Source organism: Bos mutus, chromosome 14 (assembly GCF_027580195.1).
Source record: "Bos mutus isolate GX-2022 chromosome 14, NWIPB_WYAK_1.1, whole genome shotgun sequence".
In the NCBI taxonomy this organism is placed as follows: domain Eukaryota; kingdom Metazoa; phylum Chordata; class Mammalia; order Artiodactyla; family Bovidae; genus Bos; species Bos mutus.
The window spans coordinates 58,673,322-58,701,056 of NC_091630.1; the positions used below are offsets into that span (position 1 = coordinate 58,673,322).

The 27,735-nt window shown below is 45.2% G+C and overlaps 1 protein-coding gene across 1 annotated transcript; it reads left to right on the plus strand.

Annotated features, from left to right (window-relative positions):
- The first annotated feature begins 10,532 nt into the window (after positions 1-10,532).
- LOC102278015 (short chain dehydrogenase/reductase family 16C member 5) lies at positions 10,533-27,519 on the plus strand. Its single transcript, XM_005889163.2, has 7 exons — positions 10,533-10,616; positions 15,051-15,397; positions 19,164-19,295; positions 21,367-21,466; positions 24,575-24,719; positions 25,755-25,880; positions 27,274-27,519. Exons 2-7 carry the CDS (start codon positions 15,053-15,055, stop codon positions 27,365-27,367), a joined length of 942 nt encoding a protein of 313 aa, XP_005889225.2. The 5' UTR covers positions 10,533-10,616; positions 15,051-15,052; the 3' UTR covers positions 27,368-27,519.
- Positions 27,520-27,735: the final 216 nt, after the last annotated feature.

Genomic DNA, 27,735 nt, shown 5'->3' on the forward strand with positions numbered 1-27,735 from the left:
AGCAGAAACTAACGCAACATTGTAAATCAACTATACGCCAATAAGAAGTAATTTAAAAAAAGAAAGAAACATATACCCTGACTCAGGAAACCTCCCTTAATGGCCCTCACTTGATTTGGTCCCCTCCTAGGGGTAACCACTGTGAACAGTTTGGTGCTGCTTCTCAGACGCATTCCTGTATGTGTTTCCATCTGTATTTATATACACACACGTGCACACAAACAGTGCCATCTTAAATTTGAATTTCATGGAATAAGACTGTATTTTTTTTTTCATGTAACATACCCTGGAGATCTCTCCCTGCCAGTATATAGAGTTCTGCTGCTGCTGCTAAGTCGCTTCAGTCGTGTCCGACTCTGTGCGACCCCATAGACGGCAGCCCACCAGGCTCCCCCGCCCCTGGGATTCTCCAGGCAAGAACACTGGAGTGGGTTGCCATTTCCTTCTCCAATGCATGAAAGTGAAAAGTGAAAGTGAAGTCGCTCAGTCGTGTCTGACTCTTCACGACCCCATGGACTGTAGCCCACCAGGCTCCTCCGTCCATGGGATTTTCCAGGCAAAAGTACTGGAGTGGGGTGCCATCACCTTCTCCTATATAGAGTTCTAACTTCATTCTTTTTTTTTTATCTTTACATCACTTTTTTATTCAACAATATATCATGGAAATATTTATACATCATTATGTGTAGGTTTTCCTGCATTCTTTCAAATTACATTTTTCTTTCTATTGGATATTTTAGTTTGTTTCCAGTTTTCTCCTGTTAACCTAGGCTGAAATAAATATCTTTGTGTGTGGAGAGGAGAATTACCCTAGCAGAAATTTTTGAGATATGAAATTGGTGCATGCTTTTTTTCCCAATTTTTTTCTTTTTTTTAACTTATTTTTTAATTGAAGGATAATTGCTTTACAGAATTTTGTTGTTTTCTGTCTAACCTCAACATGAATCAGCCATAGATATACATATATCCCCTCCTTTTTGAACCTCCCTCCCATCTTCTTCCCCATCCCACCTCTCTAGGTTGATACAGAGCCCCTGTTTGAGTTTCCTAAGACATACAGCAAATTCCCATTGGCTATCTATTTTACATATGGTGATGTAAGTTTCCATTTTACTCTCTCCATATATCTTACCCTCTCCTCTCCCCATGTCCATAAGTCTATCCACTATGTCTGTTTCTCCAATGCTGTCCTACAAATAAATTCTTCAGTACCATTTTTCTAGATTCCATATATATGCATGAGAATATGACATTTATCTTTCTCTTTCTGACTCACTTCACTCTGTATAATAGGTTCTAGGTTCATCCAACTCATCAGAACTAACTCAAATGCATTCCCTTTTATGGCTGAGTAATATCCCATTGTGTATAGGTACTACAACTTCTTTATCCATTCATCTGTCAATGGACATCTAGGTTGCTTCCATATTCTAGCTATTGTGAATAGTGCTGCAATGAATGACGGGATACATGTGACTTTTTCAATTTTGATTTCCTCAGGGTATATGCCTAGGAGTGGGATTGCTGGGTCATATGGTGGTTTTATTCCTAGTTTTTTAAGGAGTCTCCATACTGTCTTCCATAGTGGCTATATCAATTTACATTCCCACCAACAGTTCAAGAGCATTCCCTTTTCTCCACACAATAAATAAACAGCATTTATTGTTTGTAGACTTTTTGATGATGGCCACTCTGACTGGTGTGAGGTGACCTAATTGTTGTTTTGATTTGCATTTCTCTAATAATGAGCTATGTTGAGGATCTTTTCATGTGTTTGTAAGCCATCTGTATGTCTTCTTTGGAGAAATGTCTGTTTAGGCCTTTTCCCACTTTTTGATTGGGTTGTTTTTCTGTCATTGAGTTGTATGGGCTGCTTATATATTTTGGAAATTAATCCTTTGTCAGTTGTTTCATTTGCTATTATTTTCTCCCACTCTGAAGGCCGTCTTTTCACCTTGCTTATAGTTTCCTTTGCTGTGCAAAAGATTTTAAGCTTAATCAGGTGCCACATTTTACTTTTGTTTTTATTTCCATTACTCTAGGAGGTGGGTCATAGACAATCTTGCTTTGATTTATGTCATCGAGTGTTTTCCCTATGTTACATTTAGGTCTTCAATCCATTTGGAGTTTATCTTTGTGTATGGTGTTAGGAAGTGTTCTAATTTCATTCTTTTACATGTAGCTGTCCAGTTTTCCCAGCACCATTTATTGAAGAGGCTGTCTTTGCCCCATTGTATAATCTTGCCTCCTTTGTCAAAAATAAGGTACCCATAGTTGCATGGGTTTATTTCTGGGCTTTCTATCTTGTTCTATTGGTCTATATTTCTGTTTTTACGACAGTAGCATACTGTCTTGATGACTGTAGCTTTGTAGTATAATCTGCAGTCAGGATGATTGATTCCTTCCTCCATTTCCATTCTTCTTTCTCAAGACTGCTTTGGCTATTCGGGGTCTTTTGTGTTTCCATATGAATTGTGAAATTTTTTGTTCTAGTTCTGTGAAAAATGCCATTGGTAATTTGATAGGGATCATATTGAATCTGTAGATTGTGTTTGATAGTTTAGTCATTTTCACAATATTGATTCTTCCTACCAAGGAACATGGAGTATCTCTGTTTATGTCATCTTCGATTTCTTTCATCAGTGTCTTATAATTTTCTATGTACAATTCTTTTGTCTCCTTAGGTAAGTTTATTCCTAGATATTTAATTCTTTTTGTTGCAGTGGTGAATGGGATTGATTCCTTCATTTCTCTTTCTGATTTTTCATTGTTAGTATATAGAAATACAAATGATTTCTGTGTATTGATTTTGTATCCTGCAACTTTGCTAAATTTTAGCTCTAGAAATTTTCTGATACTATCTTTAGGGTTTCCTATGTAGAGTGTCATATCATCTGCAAACAGTGAAAGCTTTACTTCTTCTTTTCTGATCTGGATTCCTTTTATTTCTTTTTCTTCTCTGATTGCTGTAGCTAGGACTTCTAGAACTATGTTGAATAATAGTGGTCAAAGTGGACACCCTTGTCTTATTCCTCGTCTTAGAGGTAATGCTCTCAGTTTCTCACCATTGAGAATAAGGTTTGCTGTAGGCCTGTCATATATGGCCTTTACTGTGTTGAGGTAGGTTCCTTCTATGCCCATTTTCTAAAGAGTTTTGATCATAAATGGGTGCTGAATTTTGTCAAAGGCTTTTTCTGCATCTATTGAGATCATCATATGGTTTTTATCTTTCAATTTGTTAATATGGTATATCACAATGATTGATTTATGTATACTGAAGAATCCTTGCATCCCTGGAATAAACCCAACTTGATCACAGTATATACGCTTTTTGATGTGTTGCTGAAGTCTGTTTGCTAAAATTTTGTTGAGGATCTTTGCATCTATGTTCATCAGTGATATTGGCCTGTAGTTTTCTTTTTTTGTGTGTTGTCTTTGGTTTTGGTGTCAGGGTGATGGTTGCCTCACAGATGAGTTTGGAAGTATTCCTTTCTGTGCAATTTTTTGAAACAGTTTTAGAAGGATAGGCATTAGCTCTTCTCTAAATGTTTGACAGAATTTTCCTGTGAAGCTATCTGGTCCTGGGCTTTTGTTTTGGGGAGATTTTTTTTAATCACAGCTTCAATTTCAGTGCTTGTAATTGGGTTGTTCATAATTTCTATTTCTTCCTAGTTCAGTCTTGGAAGACTGAACTTTTCTAAGAATCTATCCATTTTCTTCCAGGTTATCCATTTTATTGCCATATAGTTTTCATAATGGTCTCTTATAATCCTTTGTATTTCTTCCTTGTCTGTTGTAACCTCTCCTTTTTCATTTCTAATTTTGTTGATCCTTTTCCCTTTTTTTCTTGATGAGTCTGGCTAGAGGTTTGTCAATTTTGTTTATCTTTTCAAAGATAACTTCATTCTTTTTGTCTGCCTCAAAGAATTCTATTATATGACTGTTGCTGCTGCTGCTAAGTCGCTTCAGTCATGTCCGACTCTGTGCGACCCCATAGACGGCAGCCCACCAGGCTCCCCCGTCCCTGGGATTCTCCAGGCAACAATACTGGAGTGGGTTGCCATTTCCTCCTCCAGTGCATGAAAGTGAAAAGTGAAAGTGAAGTCGCTCAGTCGTGTCCGACTCTAGCGACCCCATGGACTGCAGCCTACCAGGCTCCTCTGTCCATGGGATTTTCCAGGCAAAAGTACTGGAGTGGGGTGCCATTGCCTTCTCCAATTATATGACTACGCTATAATTATTGGAAAAGATGTGTATTTAAGGAGTTTCTGGTTTTTGCCACTGCAAACAAGCTTCACTGAGAATTCCTTCTGAGCAAGTGTCAATACTCCTATGTGATTGATCCATAGATGTGAAAGAACAGGGTCAGAGGCATGAAAGCTGCTGCCCAGTTGCCTTCTGGAAAAGATACATCAGCATCTGCCCTCAAACCAAATCCATAAGCATACCTGTGTTCCCATACCAGCATCATTTCTGGGTTTCCACCTAACTTTGTAATGTCTCCATATCAATGGATGAATCAAAAGGATATTCTTTTTCAACGTGCATTTTCCTGAATACTAGTGAAATGTAGCATCTTTTCAGAAGTTTTCAGTCACTTGTATTCATTGCCTATGAGTTTTCTGTGCATATCTTTACCCATTTTTTTCTACTGCCTTACTCAGAGTGGTTTATACAAAGTCTATAAATTATGGCTAATTGTCAATTCTTTATGTGAAAATATTTTTCCATAGTCTATTGCTTGCTATTTTACTTTGCTTATGATATTTTTTTACTGTATGATAGTTCATACTCTTTATGGAGTCAGATAAAAAATTGTTGGTTTCCAGTGGCAGAAGTAGCAAAACAATGTTTGTATATTTTATTTCAGTACTTTTAGTGCTTTGTTTTTCTTGTTATATCAAGACTCATACTCCATCTGGATGATCTATATCCTATTTCCACTCTTTGTGTTTATTTACCGGATTGCAGTTACTCAGGGATTTTGTTGGGAAGAATGACTCATTTCTCCAGTGCCTTCCCTGAGTGTGTTTAAGGTATCTTTCGCTCTGGTTTCTGGAAATAGGATCCATCTGCTTACTGACCTCTAGTCAGTTCCCACTGAGACAGCCTTTCTTTTTTTCTAACACTATTATGTTCAAATTCACTTTAACATCTTCCCCTTCATTTCACAGGAATTTTGGAAGAAAATAGGGATAAATGCCTATACTTATCCTGCCATCTTGAATGGAAACATCTGTGTGTGTCTGTTCTAAGAAAAATTTTTACTGTGAAATAAAAGCACATAATAGAAAATTTGGAAAATACAAAAAGACACAAAGAAAAAATAAAATCAACCAAAATTCCACTATTCAATAATAATAATAAAAATAATGTGAAGACATTGGTGAATTCACTACCAGCATTTCTAATGCATGTAGATAAAGTTTTCATAGAAAAATAGGATCATATCATATATTGAGTCTTATACTATGATATTTAAACTTATATCACATGAAGAGTATTTTTCTATATCCTTGAGAATAGGATTTTATTTTTTTAAATGACTATAAGTACTCCATCTGCACATATTTCTTAGAAATTAAAGATCGATTTATTTTTAATAATATATGTGTTTCCAGAAAAAGTAATATATTTCCATGAGTCAAAGCAGTCAAAATGTTCTTCCCAGTGGCCAGTTTTCCTTCTTGGAATCAACAAATTACATCCAATTATTCTGTAAAGATTAATGTCATGGATGGAATGGGATGAGAGGTTCATATATTTCTAGCTCCTGATACATACTTGCTCTCCAGAAATGTTTCATTTACATTACTGCCATATGAAGACATTCTCTCTTTTTTTCAAATATTTGTCAATTTGGCAGGCAAGAAATAACTTAATATGCATTTTTTGAAGAATAAAGTTAGAGCATTTTCTTTCATGTGTTCATCAGCCATTCTACATCCACCATCAGAAACTGTTCCTAGACTTTGGCATGAAGGACCCTTTAAAGGTAATTATAGTTTTCAGGCTTCCAGTCACCTATGAGTGCTCCCCATACCAAGTCAAAAGGAGGCCGTTTCCAAAGGCAGCGCCTCTAGTTCCCTGGAAGGCATCATCAGGGGAGCCCACTGCTTCACATTCATATTGTTTTAATGAGCTTTCTAATAATGCTGCAGACTTTTTCTTGAGGTCTACTGTGAACTACTGACCAGAAAGAAGAGGGACAGTGCAGAGAAACCATGAAGATGATAGAAGGCTGGCGTTTCCCAATGTCCCCCTGATAGGGACAGAGTAAAGGGGCAAAGTAAGTGATCCCACTTATGGACTTCCCTGTAGCTCAAATGGTAAAGAATCTGCCTGTGATACAGGAGACCAGGATTCGATCCCTGGGTTGGGCAGTTCCTCTGGAGAAGGGAATGGCAATCCCCTCCAGTCTTCTTGACTGGAGAATTCCATGGACAGAGAAGCCTGGCAGTCTACAGTCCGTGGGGTCGCAAAAAGTTGGACACGACTGAGCAACTAACACACACAAGTGATCCCACTAGGGGATTGGCAGTAGAAAAGATACGGGAGACACCTTTAAGTTAATGATTACTCAAAAAAAGCAGGTTAGTTTAACAACAAAACCAAGCAGGCTTGCTTAGCAACAAAACCATGACACAGAAGCACAGGCTGTACCTCCAAACAATAAAACGATGATGACATGAGCCCCACATCCTGCCCAGTGAGCTCAGTAAGCTAGGACATGCTCCCTGCACACATTAAAAAAAACAATCATTTGCAGCCCTAGCCTGACCATAGGTGCAAGAAATCTTCCCTGCCCAACCCGGAGGAGAAGCTGATGATGGAAGCATGACATCTATTCAAGAAAGTCAAAAAAGTCTCCCCCCATCCCTTTTCCTTTGATTATAGAACTACAGCCCAGTAAGTTCTCAGCCTGATACCTTTTCTTCCACCTACTTGTAGGCCTCTCAAGCGTCCTATTCTAATAAATTGCTTCTTATCTATCACTTTGCCTCTTGCCAAATTTTTTCTGTGCTGAGACATAGAGGACCAAGGGCTCTTCAGAGTCTTCTGAAATGTCATCCAATGGTTTCACCCCACCTCTGAACTTTTGCAGGCCGGCTATGTGACCTGGAGTCCATCACCCAACTTTTCTGTGCCCTGGTCTGTAAGCCGGAAGGGTTAATTTTGAATTTATGTTGGATCTGTTTCTATGACCTTTACCCTCATCTTGCCACTTTTGTCACTGCAAGCATACATAATGGCAGGGAGATAACCTAAGCCACTCACCTGTGAAGGACTGTTAGGAAGTGAAACTAACACATTCCCCTGCCTGAAGCTTGCCATTCTAGGGGATATTGGCAAGGACTGAATAGTCTTTTTACTTTGTTTCCTCACCCCTCCATCTCTGATCCATAAAAATCCTGGCAACCAAGCCCCAACAAGATGGTTATTTTGAGGCACTAGCCTACCATCTTCTCAGTCAACTGGCTCCCATATAAAGTCTCTTCCTAGTCCCAATGCCTCGTCTCAGAATCACTGACTTCCCATGCAGTAAGCAGAGCAAGCTTGGACTTGGTAACAGCCCGCTCTCACTCCCCACTGAGTCAGCTCCTCATTTGATGGGTTCTGTCTCTGAGTTAGGAAGGCTCTTCTGGCCAACTCCGTCTCCTCATCCAGGCTGAGGGGACCCCCCCCTTCCATGCACTTGGGACACCTCCCTGCCTGTCTCTATCACCTGCACATGTGTACTTCCTAACTGTGTCTCACTGCCCCCCAAAAGCTCTGTGGTTCCCCCAGCCACAGAGAGCCCCCTACAGCACATGTCCTTGGGTGACGCCTGCCAACATGAAACCAACACACACACCTGCCCTATTCACCCTCACATAGAACAGCTCCTCACCACCTCCAGAACACACCATTCCCCTCTAAGCGCTGAAAAGGCATTCAAGGCTCTCCCCTACATCTACTCCTCCAGGTTTCAACCACCCGCCTGACTCTTCTCACAGCCAAATAAAGAACAAATGTGCAGTTCCTCACCACATTGTAACCCAGCAGGACCCTATGAAGCCTGCCTGGAACAGGCCTTCCCCCATATCCTCTGCTGTAGCTCCGTCTGAAGGACCCAGACTACAGTATTGGATGCAAATTTTCTGAGCTGTTTTGCATTTGTGAAAATCCCCACCAAATAGAAGATGTTAAGTACCTAACCACCGTGAGCACACAAGCCTCAGGCCTCCTGGAACCCAAGGACTGATCTCGCTAACCTCTGTGACACGACCCTGTGACTTCACCATTAGCCCATCAGAGAATTGTGCTCAAGCTGATCATCCTGGGACCCCTCTCCCCACCAGCCCTTATAGATAGCCAATGGAAACTCAAATTGGGGCTCCGCAGTAACCTAGAGGGGTGGGAAAGGCTGAGAGGTGGGAGGGAGATTCAAGAGGGAGAGGACATATGTACACCTATGGTTAACTCATGTTGATGTGTTAGGTAGTAGAATAGGAAAAAGGAGTCCAGAAGGGCGGTGGCTAAAAGACAAAGAAGGGGAAAGTCCAGGAAAACAGAACAAAGGAAGGTCCAAGGACCGGAGTGAGAACCTCAGGTAAAACAAACAGCCCTCCTGGCTAGCCCAGTTTACACAGGGTAGGCTCAGGGGGAGGAGAAAAAACATAAAAAGAGGAGCCAAAATTGGTCTGGCTTCTTTTCACATCTTTAGGGTTGGCCCGCCCTTATGACTCAAGGATATAGTTCCCTTTGCTTTCCAAATAAAACTGAGCTGTAACACACAGCCATAATGAAGGAAGAAATAGAACAGGCTCTGTCTTGAAAGCAGGACTCCATCTTGGCCAGAATGTGGACTTTGAGCTATATGCCCAGTATCTATGGAAACGACATACCAGCTGGAAAACCAGGCCCCCAGAAGGAAGATCCCCAGGGCTCCTACCTAGACTCTCCATTGCCTAAAAGAATACCCTAGTTATCTGTGTAACAGAATAGAATGATACATTCTATTATGCTTATTGGAGTATGACCACAGGCCTATTGATAATTGTCCACTGTTAACTACCTAGGCTTAAGGCATATGAATCACGGGTTAACTTTGATTATATCTTTCTTTTCAATTGTTCAGACTAGTTTCAGGGAATTTGGGGAGGTGGGTTTGGGCACGTACACTTAGGGTATATAAGGTTTTCACAAAAACTGGTCGGGGTCCTTGGCTAAGAGGAGATTCTGCCTTGGGCTCTCTGGTGTAAATGGTGTTATAAACAGCAGTCCACTATCTGCATTGTCCTTCTGAGTGAGTTTGTTTCCCAGAACGCGTGGCTACAACAGTGACCCTGGTCCCTCCGAGGGCAATAACACCAGTCCGTCTGTCATGTCAGTGAGACAGAACCAAAGAAATTACAAACTCCCTCAACAGATGCATGACAGAAATCAAGCCAATATTGTAAAGAAATCATCAACCAATTAAATATTAAGAAATATATATATTAAAAGAAAATTTTTGCCAAAACCCTTCCAGCTGCTGGAACATTTCAGGGCATGAGCCTCCTTATCTCCTCGCAGGGCCCTGCAGTAAACACTTCTCTGCTCCAGACTCCAACATGCCAGTGTGTCTGGCCTCACCGTGCACCCAGCACACAGACTTGAGTTAATCACACTGCCAGGTTTGTCCGAGATACATGTTGGCTAAGCAGCTCTCCTGTGCACCTTGGGCACTCCTGGGTGTCCCACTTAACCCTCAGTAAACTCCAAACGCAATCTTGTCCTGACTCCCAGTTCTTCCTTTAGCACCCTATAATCTGATATTCCTTCTCATGCCATTCATGAAACTCCACACCCCCACTCATTTCACTGGTGACCTAGTAAATGATGACCAAAGGTTATTCGCTGATTATTACCTCTTATTTCTTCCCAACATATGTAGCATTGCTATGTCTCTGGATCTTTGTACACAGAGAAGATGTTCAATAAACAGGGGTCAGCGTTTGTTAACTTCTCGGACTTCTCCAGGCCCCCTGCCAGCTCTGCAACCACCAGCTTCCCGAGCTGTGCCACGCCCACATGCCAAGGCTCAGGCCGGAATCTGAGCAGCCAAACACAGCCCAGTTCTCTCCTCTCTGCTCCACACTGCAGGCCACAGGACAGTACCTGGTTCCTTCTCCACACGGACCCGGCATCTGCCTCCCCCGTGTTCTCTCCAAGGGTCCCAGCCTCGATCTGCGTTTATGAAACGCTTGGGGAATTTTTTAATTGTTGGTGCCAGGGCCCGCTGTCAACCCAGCCATTCTGACTTGATAATCCAAGCTACAGTCATGGGCATCGCAAATGTTAAACGTCCCCAGGGGATGCACTTGCCCGGAATCTAGGTATACGTCGGGTCCACAAGACAGAATTGTCAGCTTCCAAATATAGCAGCCTGGGAAGAAAAAAATAGGAAGGCACGCGCCCCCCGGGCTCGCAGAGGCCCGCGGGCGCCCCACCCCCGCGCGGGCGCGGCCGTCCCGCCCTTGGCCTTGGTCTCCAGGTGGCGCCAGGGATAAACCCCGAACCTCACCGAGCTGAAGCCAGAGACGAGGTGCCCGCGGCGGAACAGGCTGGCTTCTCTTCGGCAGCTGTCCCGGGTGAGTACCGAGGTCTCCGGGAGGCCAGGGTCGTGCGAGGCCAGCCCGCGGCGTTAAGGTTAATGGGGGTGGCGGCAATGAGCGTGCGCGTTTGGGGATACCCGGCGGCTGGGTGCAGGGCCCCCGAGGCCCCCACTGCGTCGGCGATCCGCGCTCCCCGGTCCCCAAGAACCGAGCTGCCAGCCTCCCACCCCACCCGGGTGTCCTCGTTTTCTTCTGGACATTGTGCCCAGGTGCCCCACTCTCCCCTGCTCTGTGCACCCACCTTAGTCTGTCGCTGCCCCTCTCCAGACTCCCCCCCACCACACACACACAATTCACCCCGTGCCCCCTTAGCAGGGCAGCAGAGCCCTGGCCTGGGAGGCAGGCCTCATCTGTTTATGCTGCACCAAGTTAGCAATGGCACCCTACTCCAGTACTTTTGCCTGGAAAAAAAATCTCATGGATGGAGGAGCCTGGTAGCCTGCAGTCCATGGGGTGGCTATAAGTCGGATATGACTGAGCGTCTTCACTTTCGCTTTTCACTTTCATGCATTGGAGAAGGAAATTGCAACCCACTCCAGTGTTCTTGCCTGGAGAATCCCAGAGACCGGGGAGCCTGGTGGGCTCCCATATGGGGTTGCACAGAGTCGGACACGACTGCAGTGACTTAGCAGCAGGACTAAGTGGGTAAGCCATGGAATGAAGACACCAAAGAAGTCTTAGCCTGATGAAATTTAACACATATGTTCCCTGACTTCCTAAGGAGCAGTCTTTACACTAAAAGAGAGCCAGACATTTACCTGTGTTCCTCAGTAAAGTTACTATTAGCCTCTTTCTCTGGCATAGCCAATTATCACAATTCATATGCTAGCTGGAACACCAATCACAACCTTAGCTGGTATTTATTTTGCTGTCACTATGCGCCTGGCACTCTTCTGGCACATTGTAGGTGGGTGTGGATGGGAGATAAACCTGGCAGCACTCAGATCTAGCCCAACTCCTCTCCTTCCACCCTCACCCTCACTCTCTGCCTCCTGGAGAGGGCTGTGCTCTGTGGCACAATAGGGACCTTTTTTTCCCCTCCAGTCTGCTCAGAAGTTTCACATGGGTTTGTTGTTGTTTAGTCGCCAATTTTTATGACTCAAGTTGTGTGCCACCCTGTGGACTGCAGCACACCAAGCTCCTCTGTCCATGAGATTTCCCAGGCAAGAATACTGGAGTGTCAATCAAAAAAAAAAATACTTTATTGCTAAAAAAATGTAACCATCATCCTAGGCTTCAGCAAGCTATAGTCCTTTTGCTGGTAAAGAATATTGCATTGATGTTGATCGCTGCTGACTGATCAGGGTGATAGCTGCTGAAGGTTGGGGTGGCTGTGGCAATTTCTTAAAATAAGACAACAATGAAGTTTGGGGGGAAAAAAAGAATACTGGAGTGGGTTGTTATTTCCTTCTCTAGAGGATCTTCCCAACCCAGGGGTCGAACCTGTGTCTCCTGCATTGTAACAGATTATTTTCTGGGAAGCCCTTTATAAGGAGCCGTAGAGATCATATTACACTCCTCAATACCAGTGGTGCTAGTGGTAAAGAACCTGCCTGCCAATGCAAGAAACATAAGAATCGAGGATTCGATCCCTGGGTCAGGAAGATCCCCTGGAGGAGGGCATGGCAACCCGCACCAGAATTCTTGCCTGGAGAATCCCATGGACAAGAGGAGCCTGGCGGGCTGCAGTCCAAGGGGCCACACAGAGTGAGACACGACTGAAGCGACTTAGAATGCAGCATGCATTAACCTCATATAACTTCCACACCTTCCAAATTTCATATATGTTGACTTGTACTAATAGAATCCCCCTGTTCAGAGAAGGAAACTGAAACACAAGAGATGCAACAGTTCTTACCAAGGATGCAGAGAGGTCGGTGGCAGATCGAGATTTCCAACCCACAGTCTCTAGACCTCACTACCTGTGCCAGTACCCCACAGACACCCTAAACCCCAAATGAGGGGGCCTCAGGAAGCCCAACTCTAGAGAACCTGGGAAGCATCTGCTGGATCGGGTTAAGAAGTGGCTTGTCCTAGGGCTTGTGTCACGCCAGCATGGAGACAAGGGAAAACTGAAGTCTAGAACCCCTGAAACGAATAACTTTCACGTCAACCAGGAGAGTGGTGAGGCTTCCAGCTATCTTCAGGGTGCTGGAGACGCTGAGGAGAGAGGTGGAACATTGTCCTCCTGGCGAGGACATACATCATGGTATCCCTGAAAGGAGTTGTCCACAGCCGGCCAGTGTGGGTTTTCTCACAGAAGGAGTGTTTCATGCACAGCCAGCTGATGTGGGTTTTCTCATGGAAGTAGTGCGGGTGATGCCAAGGCTGCCTCCTGGGGAGGGTGCCCAAGGTTTTGGCATCCCTGTGCAAAGTCTGATCCTCTTCCTTCAGGTCTGAAGGAATCCATCCCCTGACTGTGTGTTTAAAATGAGAATCTGAAGACCACTGTTCACCCATTAAGGTACCTTCTCTCCAAGTCCTTTGGGCCTGGGAGATTCTATCAATCATCCAGAAGCAAAGACGACAGAGAGTCTGAGAGCCATTTCATCCAAAGTGTGGTAAAGCTGCGTGCTCCACAGCAGGAAGCACTCATTGGACCGGAACATCCAGCTCCCACACCCCCACCCCCACTAGCATGCCTGTTTCCTGGACACATAGAGCAAACCTACCTCAAGGCTCACACTCTTCCATCCCTGTGCTGGATGGAAGCTGCTCCCAAGCCCTCCCTTGCCCCGTTCATCATTTGCACATCCAATCAAAGGTCACTTTCCACAGATCTCTCCTGTTGCCTCCTCTGTTGACTCCCATCTAAAGCAGGTCTCCTGGCTACTCTCTAGAGTGCCCCCCACCACACACACACACTTTTCTTTATAACACTGCAGCTCTTACTGGTATATTCATTCTTTCATTAGACTCTTATCTCCCCAGGGCAGAGATTATGGGAGATTACCCACTCACTCAGCCCCATGGCCCAGCATTGTACCTGCACAGTATCCATGCCAAGGAAATGTGACAATGAGCTCACCTGGCCTACACAAACTAGACAGGGATCCTGGCTAAGCCACACACACATTCTTTCTGGTCCTTGGTCCCATCTACACATGCTTGCACGCTCACTCAGTCGTGTCTGACTCTTTGCAACCTCATGGACTATAACCTGCCAGGCTCCATCTGTAGAGAAAGCCAAGAAGCAGCAATTTAGTTTGCCACTTCCTAAGGGTCTGACCACGCTTCAAGCCATCCTTTAATGAATCTATAGAACTAGTGTGTCCTCAGCCAAGCTTCAAAGTCAGTGTGGAACTGCTTCACTTCACTAATGAAGTCCATCTTCTGTCCTCACGTCCAACTCTCAGCTGGCCACCCCATTCAGGGAAACCCCAGCCCACAGCACAGTATGCCCCTTCTCTCCTCGTCTGGAGGGAATAAGACCTTCCCTTCTTTCTCAGGTGCTTGTTAGGAAAGCATCTTATAAGCTCATTCTCACTAAAATGTGAGTGACTGATAGGGTGGAGGCATTGAGCCCTGTTTAAGTTTGCCTTTTATTCATTCGATAAACTTGTCGGGTACCTTCCTGTGGGCAGTGCTGTGAGTCTGAAACAAGGTAACATCATAAAGCGCTAGCTGCAAGGCAGCATTGTGGTCACACATGCGCAAACATTCTCATTATACTTGCAAAACCACCCTAGAGCACAGGACCAGGAAGTAAGGAGACCGAGGCCCGGCGTGGCCTGCCGCAGGCTCCACAGCCAGACAGGGGCAGGGCCTAGCTATCTCACCCCTTCCCCAGATGTCATACAATTGCAGGGCCAAGTAGTAAGGGATGTGGCGTGGGGGCCTCAGAGCCTGGAAAATGGGTACCCTGTGCTGACGGCAAGTTGTAGGGGCCAAGGTTTAGAATGTCTAATTACTCCTCTTCAGGTACATTAATACAAGCAGGATTTCACATTTTTCTCTTGAATCTCAGATTTTAAATAACAACAGTGCAATGAGAAAACAGAAACCTCAAAGGAGGCAAAAAATAAAACCAGAAGGGAACAGTTGTGTCAACACGATAGGGTCAAGACCTTAAAGGTGAAATCAACCTACAGGACATATTATGGAGCAAAACCAGCTATAAGAAAGAGTGAGCTTCTGCTTTGGGTTAAATGTAGCCGTGGTTACAGTTTCTGGGTAACGAGCATTTCTGTCACCTAGAACACATTAACAGGCATTCAGGGATGTGATGAGCTTGGCACTGTGATGCAAGTTGGTCAAGATGGTCCCTGTGGACCCCCTCCCCCCTTTCTCAGCTCAGAGTCTGCCACCAACAGGGATGTTTACATCACGATTCTTAGTTTCTTTCACTTCTGCAAGGGAGTATGGGCCCCATGGAATAAGGTCCTTACATGAGTCCCTCTTGCTTTATAGGTATGAGCCAGAACATGGCGCTCAAGCCGAAGGCAGCCAAGAAATTGCTCATTTTCTTAGGAAAATCAGTGTTGGCTCTTGTGGAGGCTGTAGTTTTTGCTATAATCCCAAAACCACGGAAGAATGTTGCTGGTGAAATCGTACTTATAACAGGCGCTGGAAGTGGACTCGGAAGGCTCCTAGCCCTCAAATTTGCCCAGCTTGGGTCGGTGCTTGTGCTCTGGGATATCAGTCAGGAGAGTAATGAGGAGACCTGCAAGATGGCTGTGGAAGCTGGAGCCACGAGGGTCTATGCCTATACCTGTGACTGCAGCCGGAAGGAGGAGATATACAGAGTGGCCAATCAGGTAAACCTGTGTGTTTGCTCTTCCTATGGGCAGTAAGGACTTGATGTAGTCTCTGATGTCCATCCATATTTGCCTTCCTCAGTGCTAATTTGCCTCTCTTTAAAAAATATCAGGGTGCGGGAATTAGCATTTTTGAGTTCTTGCTATGTGCCACACACCATGCTTGGCACCCTCTGAATTATACTCCTGGAAAGTCAGGCCTCTTATTATCTCCACTTCACGAATAAGAAAATGGAGACTTAGTGCAGGTGAGTTTCTCAGGTGACTTAACTGAGAAGTTTAGGTAATAAGTAGCAGAGCTGCAGGTGGGATGCGAGTCTCTTGACTCTGAAGAACGCCCTCTGGCCAGCTCATGTGCTGGTTGTCCAGGCCCCCTGTTGCCATGTAAGAGAAAGGCCATAGCACCCTTCATGGAGGCATAACAAAAACTGAGAAGCAGGGCTATTAAATAACCTGCTGGGAGTCACAGAGCTAGGGGAGGACCATGCCAGGAGGTGAAGCCGTATCTAGCCTGATCGCAAGTCCAGCTGTTTCCCCCACCCCCAACAGTGATTTCTATTCAACCTGCATTTCTCTCACGTGGTCATATGAAAAGCGAGTATGTTATTCATCCTAAAGACTCTTAACTGCAGCTGCCCCTTTGGTGATGGTAGAGAAGTATGTATAAAGAACACTTTCAGGAGCCCAGAGCTCCAGTGGATTTTGCAGGGCCTGAGGAGACACACGCCTCTGCGGTGGCCACTTGGTCTTCCCTCAGAAGGATTTCTCTAACCGCTCGTTGCACAAGCACTGTACACATCACTCTCCTGGACCACTTTTTTGTGGCTCTCGGAGTTCCCTGGTTTCAGGAGAAGGAAGAAAGTAGATGTGCCTGCTGGAAGGTTCCTGCCCAGCTTGTAGGCTCTAACTGGGTTCTGCTTGCAGCTTCTCATCTGACTTCCCAGTGGAGGGGTGTGCCAGTCTCTGGCCAGTGAGTTTTTTTAAGTTGTGACTTTTGTCTTTACATCTTATACATGCGTTACCACCACCATCACCAATTGCAGGCTGCCCGGCAAGTCTGGGGATCCAGACCAGACAAGCTGGCATGGGCTTGTGTGGGGACCACCTTTCAAAGTGTGTGTGTGTGGGTGGGGGCGGGCGGGTCTGCTGCAGCTACTTTTGCAAACTAAGCCCTTTGCACTTGGAACACAATCTCCTGCCAGGTTGACTTCCCCTGGCTATGAGCCACTTCTCTGGCTATGAGCCACTCTTAAGCAGTGACTGGTTCACATTTAAAGAGAGAAGACCTTAAGATGTTCCTACTATAAACCAGCCATTTCCACCTCTTGTTCTTGATAGAAGAAAGGTAACCAGGAAATTTTTATCCCATAGAGGAATAATCAAGGCGTGGATTTTTAGGGCTGATATGACAGTGTTTTATTTCCACAGAACCCAGTAACTGAAATCTTGTGTCCCTAGATCATAGCTTGGGACTAATTTCAGAAAGTCCATCCTTGCCAACTGGCATCCGGTTGAGTCGTTTGTTGTTCAAATCACACAGTCCCATTCAGCGTGTGATTTTGCCCCAGGAAGAGTACCTTGACTGCTGTTCAGCTTTGATTTGACTTAATATTTTAGCCACTCTCCATATCAGACTTTAAGTTAGATTGTTTCCAGCACTTCTATCCGAAAACTTCAACATGAAACGTGAGGTTTCCTTGGTGTCTATTGCAATCCTAAACTTCGCCGAGGCTACGGATCTCATTGGCTAGTGGACACCGAGCACGTCACCTTCCTTGCTGGGACTCATGCCTTCTGAGAGAGCAAGAGTGGCGGTGTCTGCTGTCAGTAATCCAGCCCCTCTCCCCCGCTGCACCACCCACACAGGCAGGCTCACACCCACATCTGCACACCCACACGAGTGCGCACAACACACAGAGCCAGAGACAGATGCACGTGGTGCTGCGGCCAGCAGTTCCCTCTGATTCGGGGGACACAGGGCCCCTGCTATGTGATACAAATTACAGGAATGAAAGTGCAAACGAAGGCAAGCCAAGGGACAGCCCCACCTGCCATCAAGCCTGGAAAACCCGGTGCTCAAAAACAAAAAAGAAATCTGACCAAGCCTGGGTCACTTGCTGACGGTTTGCTCTAAAGGGAAGGCTCCAGTGGTACTCCCAGGATTTTTATTTCTTAAGTTAAAGTTATTAAGTATCTAGTCTGGCTGGTGCTGGTGCGACAGCAACAGGCGGGAGCCCCTCTGATCCTCCCTTCACAGACCTTACACCTAAACGTTGGTGCTGGGGAGAAGAGAACCAGTCAAGGGATGAAAACAGGACAGACAGGTTCTGAGCTCCTGTATGTTTGAAACATTCATATGACTATTATACTCCCTCGTTCCCTCCCTGTCCCACCCTTTGCTACAAGTGCCAGGGCTTGATTTACATGGCATGGTATCATGCCTGACATATCACCACATTCATTAAAAGGCTGTGCTGCTCATGCTTCATTTTCAGTTCAGTTCAGTCGCTCAGTCGTGTCTGACTCTTTGCGACCCCATGAATCGCAGCACGCCAGGCCTCCCTGTCCATCACCAACTCCCGAAGTTCACTCAAACTCATGTCCATCGAGTCGGTGATGCCATCCAGCCATCTCATCCTCTGTTGTCCCCTTCTCCTCCTGCCCCCAATCCCTCCCAACATCAGAGTCTTTTCCAATGGGTCAACTCTTCACATGAGGTGGCCAAAGTATTGGAGTTTCAGCTTTAGCATCAGTCCTTCCAATGAACATCCAGGACTGATCTCCTTTAGAATGGACTGGTTGGATCTCCTTGCAGTCCAAGGGACTCTCAAGAGTCCCCCAACACCACAGTTCAAAAGCATCAATTCTTCGGCGCTCAGCTTTCTTCACAGTCCAACTCTCACATCCATACCTGACCACTGGAAAAACCATAGCCTTGACTAGACGGAGCTTTGTTGGCATGCTTCATTTTAGCATAAGACAAAGTCACTAACCATGTCACTACTGAGTATCAGAATAACTCTCCCTGTAGGAAAGTAGTGTTACAGGTGTTGCAACCATCATAAGAAGAGGGGAAGATGAGTAGAAAGGCATTAGACTTAGATCTCTGATGTGCCATGAACTCTGCAAAGGAAATAGACATGCTTTGTTCTTAGAGTGCCTTGCAACAAGCAGCAGCTCAGTCTGAGTTAACAAGGACAGAAGCATCTAAAACCACAGGAAAATAAATCCAGTTCACATAAAGAATTATGGGCACACCTCATTTTATGGCACTTCACAGACATTGCATTTTTTCTACCATCTGAAGATGTTTTTTTTTGCAAATTGAACGTTTGTGGCAATCCTGCCTCGAGCAACTCTTAACGGCACCCTTCTTTCGACAGCATTTGCTCACTTCGTGCCTCAGCATCACATTGTTTCTCATGATACTTCACACTTCCATGATTATATTTGTTCTGGTGAGCTGTCATCAGTGATCTTTGTTACTACAGATCAGTCAAGGCTTAAATGATGGTTGGCATTCTTAGCAAAAAAAAACATTTTTCAGTAAGGCAACTTGTTTTTTAAACCTAAAGCTCTTGCACGCTCAATAGATGACAGTATAGTGTAAACATACCTTTTATATGCACCAGGAAGCCAAAACATTTGTATGACTCAATATGTTGTAGTGTCAGCTTTACTGCGAGGGGGGTCTGGCACTGAACCTGTGTATCTCCAGGGTCTGCCTGCGCTGCCCTGGTGGTGCTGATGTCCTTATTCAATTCAGGTGAAGAAAGAAGTTGGTGATGTTTCCATCCTGATCAACAATGCCGGAATCGTAACAGGCGGAAAGTTCATGGACTGCCCGGATGAGCTTATAGAAAAGTCTCTTGACGTGAATTTCAAATCACATATATGGGTAAGTACTTTTTCTTCTCGTTATAAATGTCATTCCCAGGTGGCGCCAGTGGTGAAGAACTCACCTGCCAGTGCAGGAGACATAAGAGATGTGGGTTAGATCCCTGGGTCAGGAAGATCCCTGGAAAAGGAATAGCAACCCACTCCAGTACTCTTGCCTGGAGAATCCCACGGACAGAGGAGCCTGGCAGGCTACAGTCCATGGGGCCACAAAGAGCTGGGCACGACTGAAGCGACTTAGGCTTCCTCTTGTTCTCTTACAGTAATGAAAGTGTTGGTCACTCAGTCATGTCTGACTCTTTGCCAGGCTCCTCTGCCCGTGGGATTCTCTAGGCAAGAATACTGGAGTGAGTTGCCATTCTCTTCTCCAAGGGATCTTCCTGACCCAGGGGTTGAACCCAGGTCTCCTGCATTGCAGGCAGATTCTTACAGAATCCACTGCAGAGTGGACTCTTACAGCAGTACTGGTCTTAAAGCACAGACTTCTCAGTTCTAGCTCAAGCTGTCCTCTCCTGATCCAACTTAAGCTCTACCTCCCCACACCTCTGCTCAGGGAATCCTGCAAAGACACAGCTGCTCTTGTGTCCTAATCATGTACTGACAGCCAGCATCCTGTCTGGTACCATCCCAGGCACCTTGTGAATAAGCCTTCAAACAGCCCAGTGAGATAAGGGCTCACAGAAGTTAAAAGTGACCATGCTTAGACACGACCAGGTGACCTCATCATTTGCCTAAGGCAGGAACTCCCTTGAAGTGAAAGGAGGCATAATTAACAAGCAAACATCCAGCAGGTCTGTTTGGGGGCACACGAAGATGTACAGTCAACTTTGTTGTTGCTGTTCATTTGCTAAGTCATGTCTGACTCTGCAACCCCATGAACTGTAACACTCCAGGCTTTTCTGTCCTTCATTATCTCCCAGAGTTTGCTTGAACTCATGTCCATTGATTGAGTGATTCCATGCAACCATCTCATCTTCTCTTGCCCCCTTCTCCTCCTGCCTTCAATCTTTCCCAGCATCAGGGTCTTTTCCAGTGAGTCAGATCTTCACAACAGGTCCCCAAAGTATTGGAATTTCAGCTTCAGCATCAGTCCTTCCAATTCATATTCAGGGTTGTTGTCCTTTAGGATTGATTGGATGGATCAAGGACAGCACAGAGATCCTTTAGGACTCTCAAGAGTCTTCTCCAGCACCAGAGTTCAAAAGCATCAATTCTTCAGCCCTCAGCCTTCTTTGTGATCCAGCTCTTACATCTATACATGCCTACTGGAAAATCCATAGCTTTGGCTATGCGGACCTTTGTTAGCAAAGTGATGTCTCTGCCTTTCAATATACTGTCTAGGTTTGTCATAGCTTTTCTTCCAGGGACAGCGTGCCCACCAGCAGCCTGATAACTACGTGCCTTGAACATTAAAAGGCATGGTCCTGACTCTCAAGGAGAGGTGCCCACACTCAAGTTGCATTGTCCTGGCCTTTGCACAGACCAGTCACATTAGCCTCTCCAGCCACGCACACACCCTCGTTCTGCCCCTCCTGGCTCTTGCTCATGACCACGTCTCCCTGACAGGCCAGATGAGTTTCAAAACAAACTGATATTTTAAAACTGAAACCAACAGCCACATGTCCTGTGAACAAAGTTCAGGAAAAATTTGAAATTCAAATATAAGCCAAGGGAGGAAAAAAGTCACCATAAATCTAAATAACCATATCTTTGAGTGGTCTTGCTGGTTTGTGGACTGTGGATACCACAATTAAGATTTTCCTGTACTGTTTCAATTATTGTTTTTGTTGTGTTTTTAAAAGTCAAATATGAGCAAATGTAAGTTTGAGTAAATTATTTTTAATAATTTAAATTCCCATTAAAATACTGGAATAACCACCAGCAAAATATTGATCCACAGTTTAAATAAGTTAAGATGGTTACTTGCCAGATATTTAAGTTTGAATGTCCCATTTCCTTCAGGTATTTTTTTGAACTTGAACAACTGTTTTCAATCATGATGATTATATAAACATCTGAAAAAAAATATAATGTGCTATAAAATGTTAAATATTTTACCTTGATCTTCTTAGACTTATAAAGCCTTTCTACCTGCTATGATTGCTAATAACCGTGGACATTTGGTGTGCATTTCAAGTTCAGCTGGATTATTTGGAATGAATGGACTGGCAGGTAAGAGAAATATGGTATTTCACAACCGCAGCTTGAGCAACAGCTCTGAATAATCAGCACTGACTTGGTGCATTAACAATAAATGGTAATAGATGAGGACATATATTCAGTAAGGTAAGTTGTTGAGAACTTTATCATCCAGCGAAACTGCCCAGCTGCTATACTTACACGAAGTTGAACTGGGCACTTTAGAATCATTAGGTCTTATGCAATCACTTGGAATTAATAAAAGACCTAGATGGGTGGGATAAGGAGGTGGGAGAGAAGCTCAGGAGGGAGGGAGTATATATATATACATATAGCTGATTCATGTTGTACAGCAGAAACTAACACAACATTGTAAAGCAATTATCCTCCAATTAAAAAAAAAAAAAGAAAGAGACCCTACTTATAAATTCCTTACATAAGTGATTAGCATAGTCACCTTCCCCCAGACTCACCTGACACTGTAATCAGGGTGTTAAGGAGGATCCTTCTGGGACTTCCTTGTGGTCCAATGAATGAGAATCTGCCTTCCAATGCAGGGGCTGCAGGTTCATCCCTGGTCAGGGAACTAAGATCTCATATGCTGTTTAGTTGCTCAGTCGTGTCTGACTCTTTGTGACCCCATGGACCACAGCACACCAGGCTTCCCTGTCCTCCACAATTTCCCAGAGTTTACTCAAACTCATGGCCACTGATTCAGTGATGCCATCCAACCATCTCATCCTCTGTCACCCCCTCCGTCTTTCCCAGCATCAGGGTCTTTTCCAGTGAGTCAGCTCTTCGCATCATGTGCCCAAAGTATTAGAGTTTCAGCTTCAGCATCAGTCCTTCCAATGCATATTCGGGGTTGATTTCCTTTAGTATTGACTGGTTTTATCTCCTTGCTGCCCAAGGGACTATCAAGAGTCTTTTCAGGGCAACTAAGCCCATGCAGCACAACTACGGAGCCCACGCTCTAGAGCCTGTGCTCCACAACTAGAGAAGCCCTGGCACACTGCAAGTAGAGAAAGCCTGCACACTACAATGAGATCCAGCGTACCCAAAAAAAAGAGAGGACCCTTCTGCCCTATGAATTTTCCATAAGTGGTCTCCCCTGGCTGGCAGCTTGGAGAAAATATCTTCACCCCAGGAAACCTAAAATTAACTTTCTTTTGCTGTTCCATTGGTTGGAGACTGGCAGGAATTTGTTGTCACTTCCATGTCCCTTGCAACCGACTTGACATTAGCAGTGGGGAGAGGATAAGACATACAAGATCTTCAGTGAAGAGGGCCCACTGGGGAGCTGGCTCTAGGAAGTCCTGCCCTTCCCCTTGGGGTGCCCCCCGGAGGCTCATCCATCAGAACCCTAATTGCAACACTCAGGTAGCAGACCAGCCAGCTTGGCTGACTCATAGCTGGTTCCAGTTTCATAACACTGGTCTCAGCAAGTACCTCTCAGCTGCCGGATAGGATTCCAGAACCACTTGTCACCCCAATATTATCAGTCTGTACATGTCTCCCTATAGCCTGGGTCTCCCTGCCTCTGTCCTCCTTAGAATCCATCAGGTATTATTATTACCCCTCTCTCTCATACATCTGAGAAGTCACAGGTCCTTGACATACCACAGGTGTATTTACAGGGCCTGTGAATCCTTTGGTTAGACACAGCATCTCTGTCTTCAAATGCAGGTCTCTCCTCCCTGGCTCCCTTAGAAACAAGTATTCCCAGCATGGGCAGCAACTCCCCAGAATCAGAACCACTGGAGCTGCTACTTGGAATGCAGGTTCCCTGGCCAGTCTCGGGGGTAGAGGAGCTCAGTGAGCTATAGTTCTACCAGACGACTCATATGATCCCAGAGGCGGCTCAGGACCCCTCCTCTCACCTCCCTGCACCCCTTGCCACTTCTTCTGTGTCTTTCCCAGCATCTGGGGCAGCAACTGCCTGATATCCCATGCCTGGCACGTGCAGCCTGGTTCTTGCTGGTTGGAGTAGCTGCTTCCCAGCAGAGCACCAAGGTGTATGTCTTCTGCTGTGTGAGGCAGAGGGAAGGATAAGTCACCTAAATGCCTTTTCTTCTCCTGACATTTCCATTCGGCAAACCGAATGCCCAGGTTTTGACTTGAAGTGAGTGTAACGGAGGACAGAAAGCTCAAAACTGACCCAGATACCACTTCCCCTGCATTTGAAGATAGTCAAGCAGTCGAGGTTGAAGGGGCAGTGTGTTCTTTGCAACCCCATGGAATATAGCCCACCAGGCTCCTCTGTCCATGGGTTTCTCCAGGCAAGAATACTGGAGTGGGTTGCCATGCCCTGATCTTCCCAACCCAGGGATCAAACCCCAGTCTCCTGCATTGCAGGTGAATTCTTTACTGTCTAAGCCACCAGGGAAGCCCAAATAAGAAAAACTTTATTTTCCTTCTGGAAGTGGAAGAATTTGAGTTGGAAGAAAACTTGCTCTGACAGGTATCATGACCAACACTGATCTCTACCGCCTAGACTCCCACTTGACTTATTATTAGTGTTTTGTTTTTTTTTGCCTGCCCTGGGTCTTCATGGTGGTACTTGAGCTTTTCTCTAGTTTTGGCACGGAAGGGCTTCTCTTGTCACAGAGTAAGGGCTCTAGAGTGCATGGGCTCCATAGTTGTGGCTGGTGGGCTTAGTACCTCCAAGACATGTAGGATCTTAGTTCCCTGACCAGGGATCCAACCTGCATCCCCTGCATTGGAAAGCAGATTCTTGACCACTGGACCACCAGGGAAGTCCCTTGACTTGTTATTTTATTTCTTCTTCTATGTGTCCTTCTGCCCATTTGGGCCAGAGTTCTTTGGGACAGAACCCACATCTGGTGCCCCATGTCAGGGCACAAGTGCCTTACCATCACTGCCATGGGAGTAAAGTTCAACTGTGTGACTCCCGGCAGCCCTGCTCTTCCTCAAGCCCACATGGCCATTGTCATCTGACCTTGACGTGATCACTGACCTTCCCACTCATACATCACCTCTTCCAGGCAGAGAAGACCAAGATCATGCAAAACAAGAACTCTGAAATGGCTTGTCTCTGCCGGTATTCGTGTTATGAGGAAATCTTCCTATAAAGCCATTTTAAAACTTTGCACTATATAATAGTATCGTTTGTCTTTTCAGATTACTGTGCAAGTAAATTTGCAGCCTATGGATTTGCTGAATCGATATTTTTAGAATCATTTACCAAGGGACAGAACGGGATCAAAACCACTATCGTGTGTCCATTTTTTATAAAAACTGGAATGTTTGATGGATGTACTACTGGGTAAGCATGTCGTTTGATTAAAAAGGAACTGTATTTTGAAAAATGATTGACCATCGATTTTATTTTGTTCTGGCTGAAGTTATTTAAAAAGACTTTTCCAGTTTCAGCCTGCTTTATAAACAGTTTTAGAATTTATTTCCTTAGATGTGTTAGTGATTAAGACACTGGGTTTAATAGTGATGGTTTATCAAGGCTTGGAGAAGGAAATGGCAACCCACTCCAGTATTCTTGCCTGGGAGATGTCATGGACAGAGCAGCTTGGTGGGCTGCAGTCCATGGGGTTGAAAAGAGTCAGACTCAAACAAGCATGAGCACCACACATAAACATCAAGGCTATACCCACGTCTTCAAGGCCACCCTGTGGCCTCAACCTACTCCCCCATCTCCTTGGCGCTGCTGTCACACACCCCCCTTTCTGCCACCAACTCCATCCTGCTCTCATCCCGATTCCACAGAAGAACGAGAAGTTGTTGAAGAGGCATAAATATCCAGTCTGCACTCATCAGATGACAGGCAGTTACTTTTCAAAGATGCGCTTTGCAACATTTAGGCCATCTGTTTAATTTGGTTTCACCACATGTGCCTAGTATAACATCATTGTATTAATTAGAATCCCTGTTTTCCACTTCAAATTCTAGTTATTACTCACCATATTGATAATAAGACAGCAAGTACAGAAAAATATCAAATCTGGAAAGAAAAGAAGCCAATAAACGATAATGTCTTGTGTGTGCATGCTTGCTAAGTCATTTCAGTCGTGTCCGACTCTTTGTGACCCTATGGACCATAGCCTGCCAGGCTCCTCTGTCCGTGGGATTCTCCAGGCAAGAATACTAGAGTGGGTTGCCATTTCCTCCTCCAGGGGATCTTCCTGACCCAGGGATGGAACCTGTGTCTCTTATGTCTCCTGCATTGGCAGGCAGGTTCAATACCACTAGCTCCATCTGGGAAGCTCACAACTGTTTTATTGTCCTTTTTAAGAATTGCTTTCTCTAATTTCTTTTTTTTTTTTTAACCCTCCTCCCCCTCCCCAAGCTGTCCTTCTCTCTTACCGATTCTGGAGCCAGAATATGCAGTCAGAAAGATAGTAGATGCTATCCTGCAAGAAAACATGTACCTGTATATGCCCAAGTTTATATACTTCATCGTGTTTTTAAAAAGGTAATGTTTCTGCTCCTATTAATTCTCAACGTGCCAGTCCAGTCAACAGCTTACTCCACAGCCAACAGAGAGGAGCCATTCTTTTTTTTTTTAATAAAATCTGGTTGGGAGCACTTACTTTATATATAATAATGCACAGAGGTTGGTTTCAAATTAAACAGTGTCTTCATATTTGAAAAAACAGGTGTGCGTTCCTCAACATGAGCAAGTTTTCTGATTGGAACTCCCAGGGCCAATAATGATGGCTGTTTCTTTATTAGGGAAATATGTTCAATAAATAGTCTGTTGAAACCTCTAGTGGGGCAAACATTTCCTATGGAAGACCATGCAGTAGGGCTTCCTTCTTCGGTTAGAAGGCAGCACTCTCTGGGGTCCACATAGAATGGGGAACTCTGCCCAGCCTTGGGGTGGGGATTTCAGGACAAAGACAGGAAGGAAGGAACCCTGTGGAACGAGAGGAGCCATTTAGAAGATAACTGGCAGTGTTGGGGGCAGGGTGGGGAAGATAACCATTTTTCGTATGTTTGTTTATTTATTTACTTTGTTTTTGTCAGTGCTGGGTCCTCATGCTGCGTGGGCGCTTCTCTAGTTGCAGCGAGTGGGGACTACTCCGTAGTTGGGGTGAGCAGGCTTCCCGCTGCTGTGGCTCTTCCTGTTGTGGAGCAAGGGCTCTAGTATGCATCCTGATTTAAGCGTCAGGATGGCCACGTGGAGAAGATAATGTTTGACCAGAGACCTGAACCTGTGAAGGGCAGGAACCCCCTGGATATCTCAGGCTGCCTCCAGAGGGACCGTGAGCCCAGGGCCCTTCTCTTGTCCCCACTCCTAGGACAAGTCTCCGGTTGGCTGACTGTACCCTTCCTCGTCCTGCAGTGTGAACGTCATGATGGACAGGATCAAAGTGTCAGGAGGGGCGAGCAGGATGGAGAAGATGGACAGTCTTAGTTGGGTCTTGCCAAAGCTCTGAGGGGCTATTGCATGGACTTCTCTCTGTTGTCCAGGAAAGAAAGGTCAATGACCTCTTTGGACAGTGGGAGGAACGGAGTGTTGAGAGCCCAGTAGCACTGTGAGCAACAGGGCGAGGTTGCAAGGCAGGATCAAGACTCCTCAAGGCTGCATGCTTCCTGTCCATTATTACAGAATGCAGTCAGGCCTTGAGACTGACACGGAAGTGAGTGAATAATGTAAATAAAGCAAAGAGAAACACAGAGATCCTGGGCTGGTGTCCTCACACATGATGGACGAGCCCCAAGTGACCACAGGACAGGGACGTTCAGGTGGGCGTGAGTGACTGACGCCTTCTGCAGCAAGTCAACGGCCCTGCTTTTCAGTGGAGCTCGTAAAGATGTTCCATGAATGATAACCAAGATGTTCCCTCTTGTGTTCTCTTTAGCTTCTTGCCCCTCAAGCTGGGGCTGCTTTTGGGTGAGTACCTGGGGGCCTTTAATTTAATGGATGGCTTCACTGGCGCCAAGAAGAAAAACTGAAGACCGATTCTGTGGCTGACATCCCCAGGTACCCACAGTTACACAACATCTATTTCAATGAAGAAGTGTCTTTGTTGACAGAATGTACCTGGAGACCACAAGCACCAGTCTGCTGTCTAGACTAGTATTTGCAACCAGTGCCTCTGAAAATAATGTTGCGCTCTGTTTTTCTGTTGAGTTTTTTTTAATTAAAAAAAAAAAGTCCATGTTTGGTGTTTGCTTGCAACTGCTGTGGAAGTGATTGTTGCTGTTGTTTTAGTTACTAAATCACATCCGACCTTTTGTGACCCCATGTATGGAAGTAAGATCATCTCTCTCTCTTGTGAATTGCCCATCATTTTGGTTGGGGGTCTGTGGCTGAACATACA

Bases quoted from the DNA above. Each gene is read 5' to 3' on its own strand.
- LOC102278015 (XM_005889163.2), top strand. From the start codon at position 15,053: ATGAGCCAGAACATGGCGCTCAAGCCGAAGGCAGCCAAGAAATTGCTC. The intron at 15,398-19,163 runs GTAAACCTGTGT...TATTCAATTCAG, and splicing joins TATACAGAGTGGCCAATCAG to GTGAAGAAAGAAGTTGGTGA. The intron at 19,296-21,366 runs GTAAGTACTTTT...TGATCTTCTTAG, and splicing joins ATTTCAAATCACATATATGG to ACTTATAAAGCCTTTCTACC.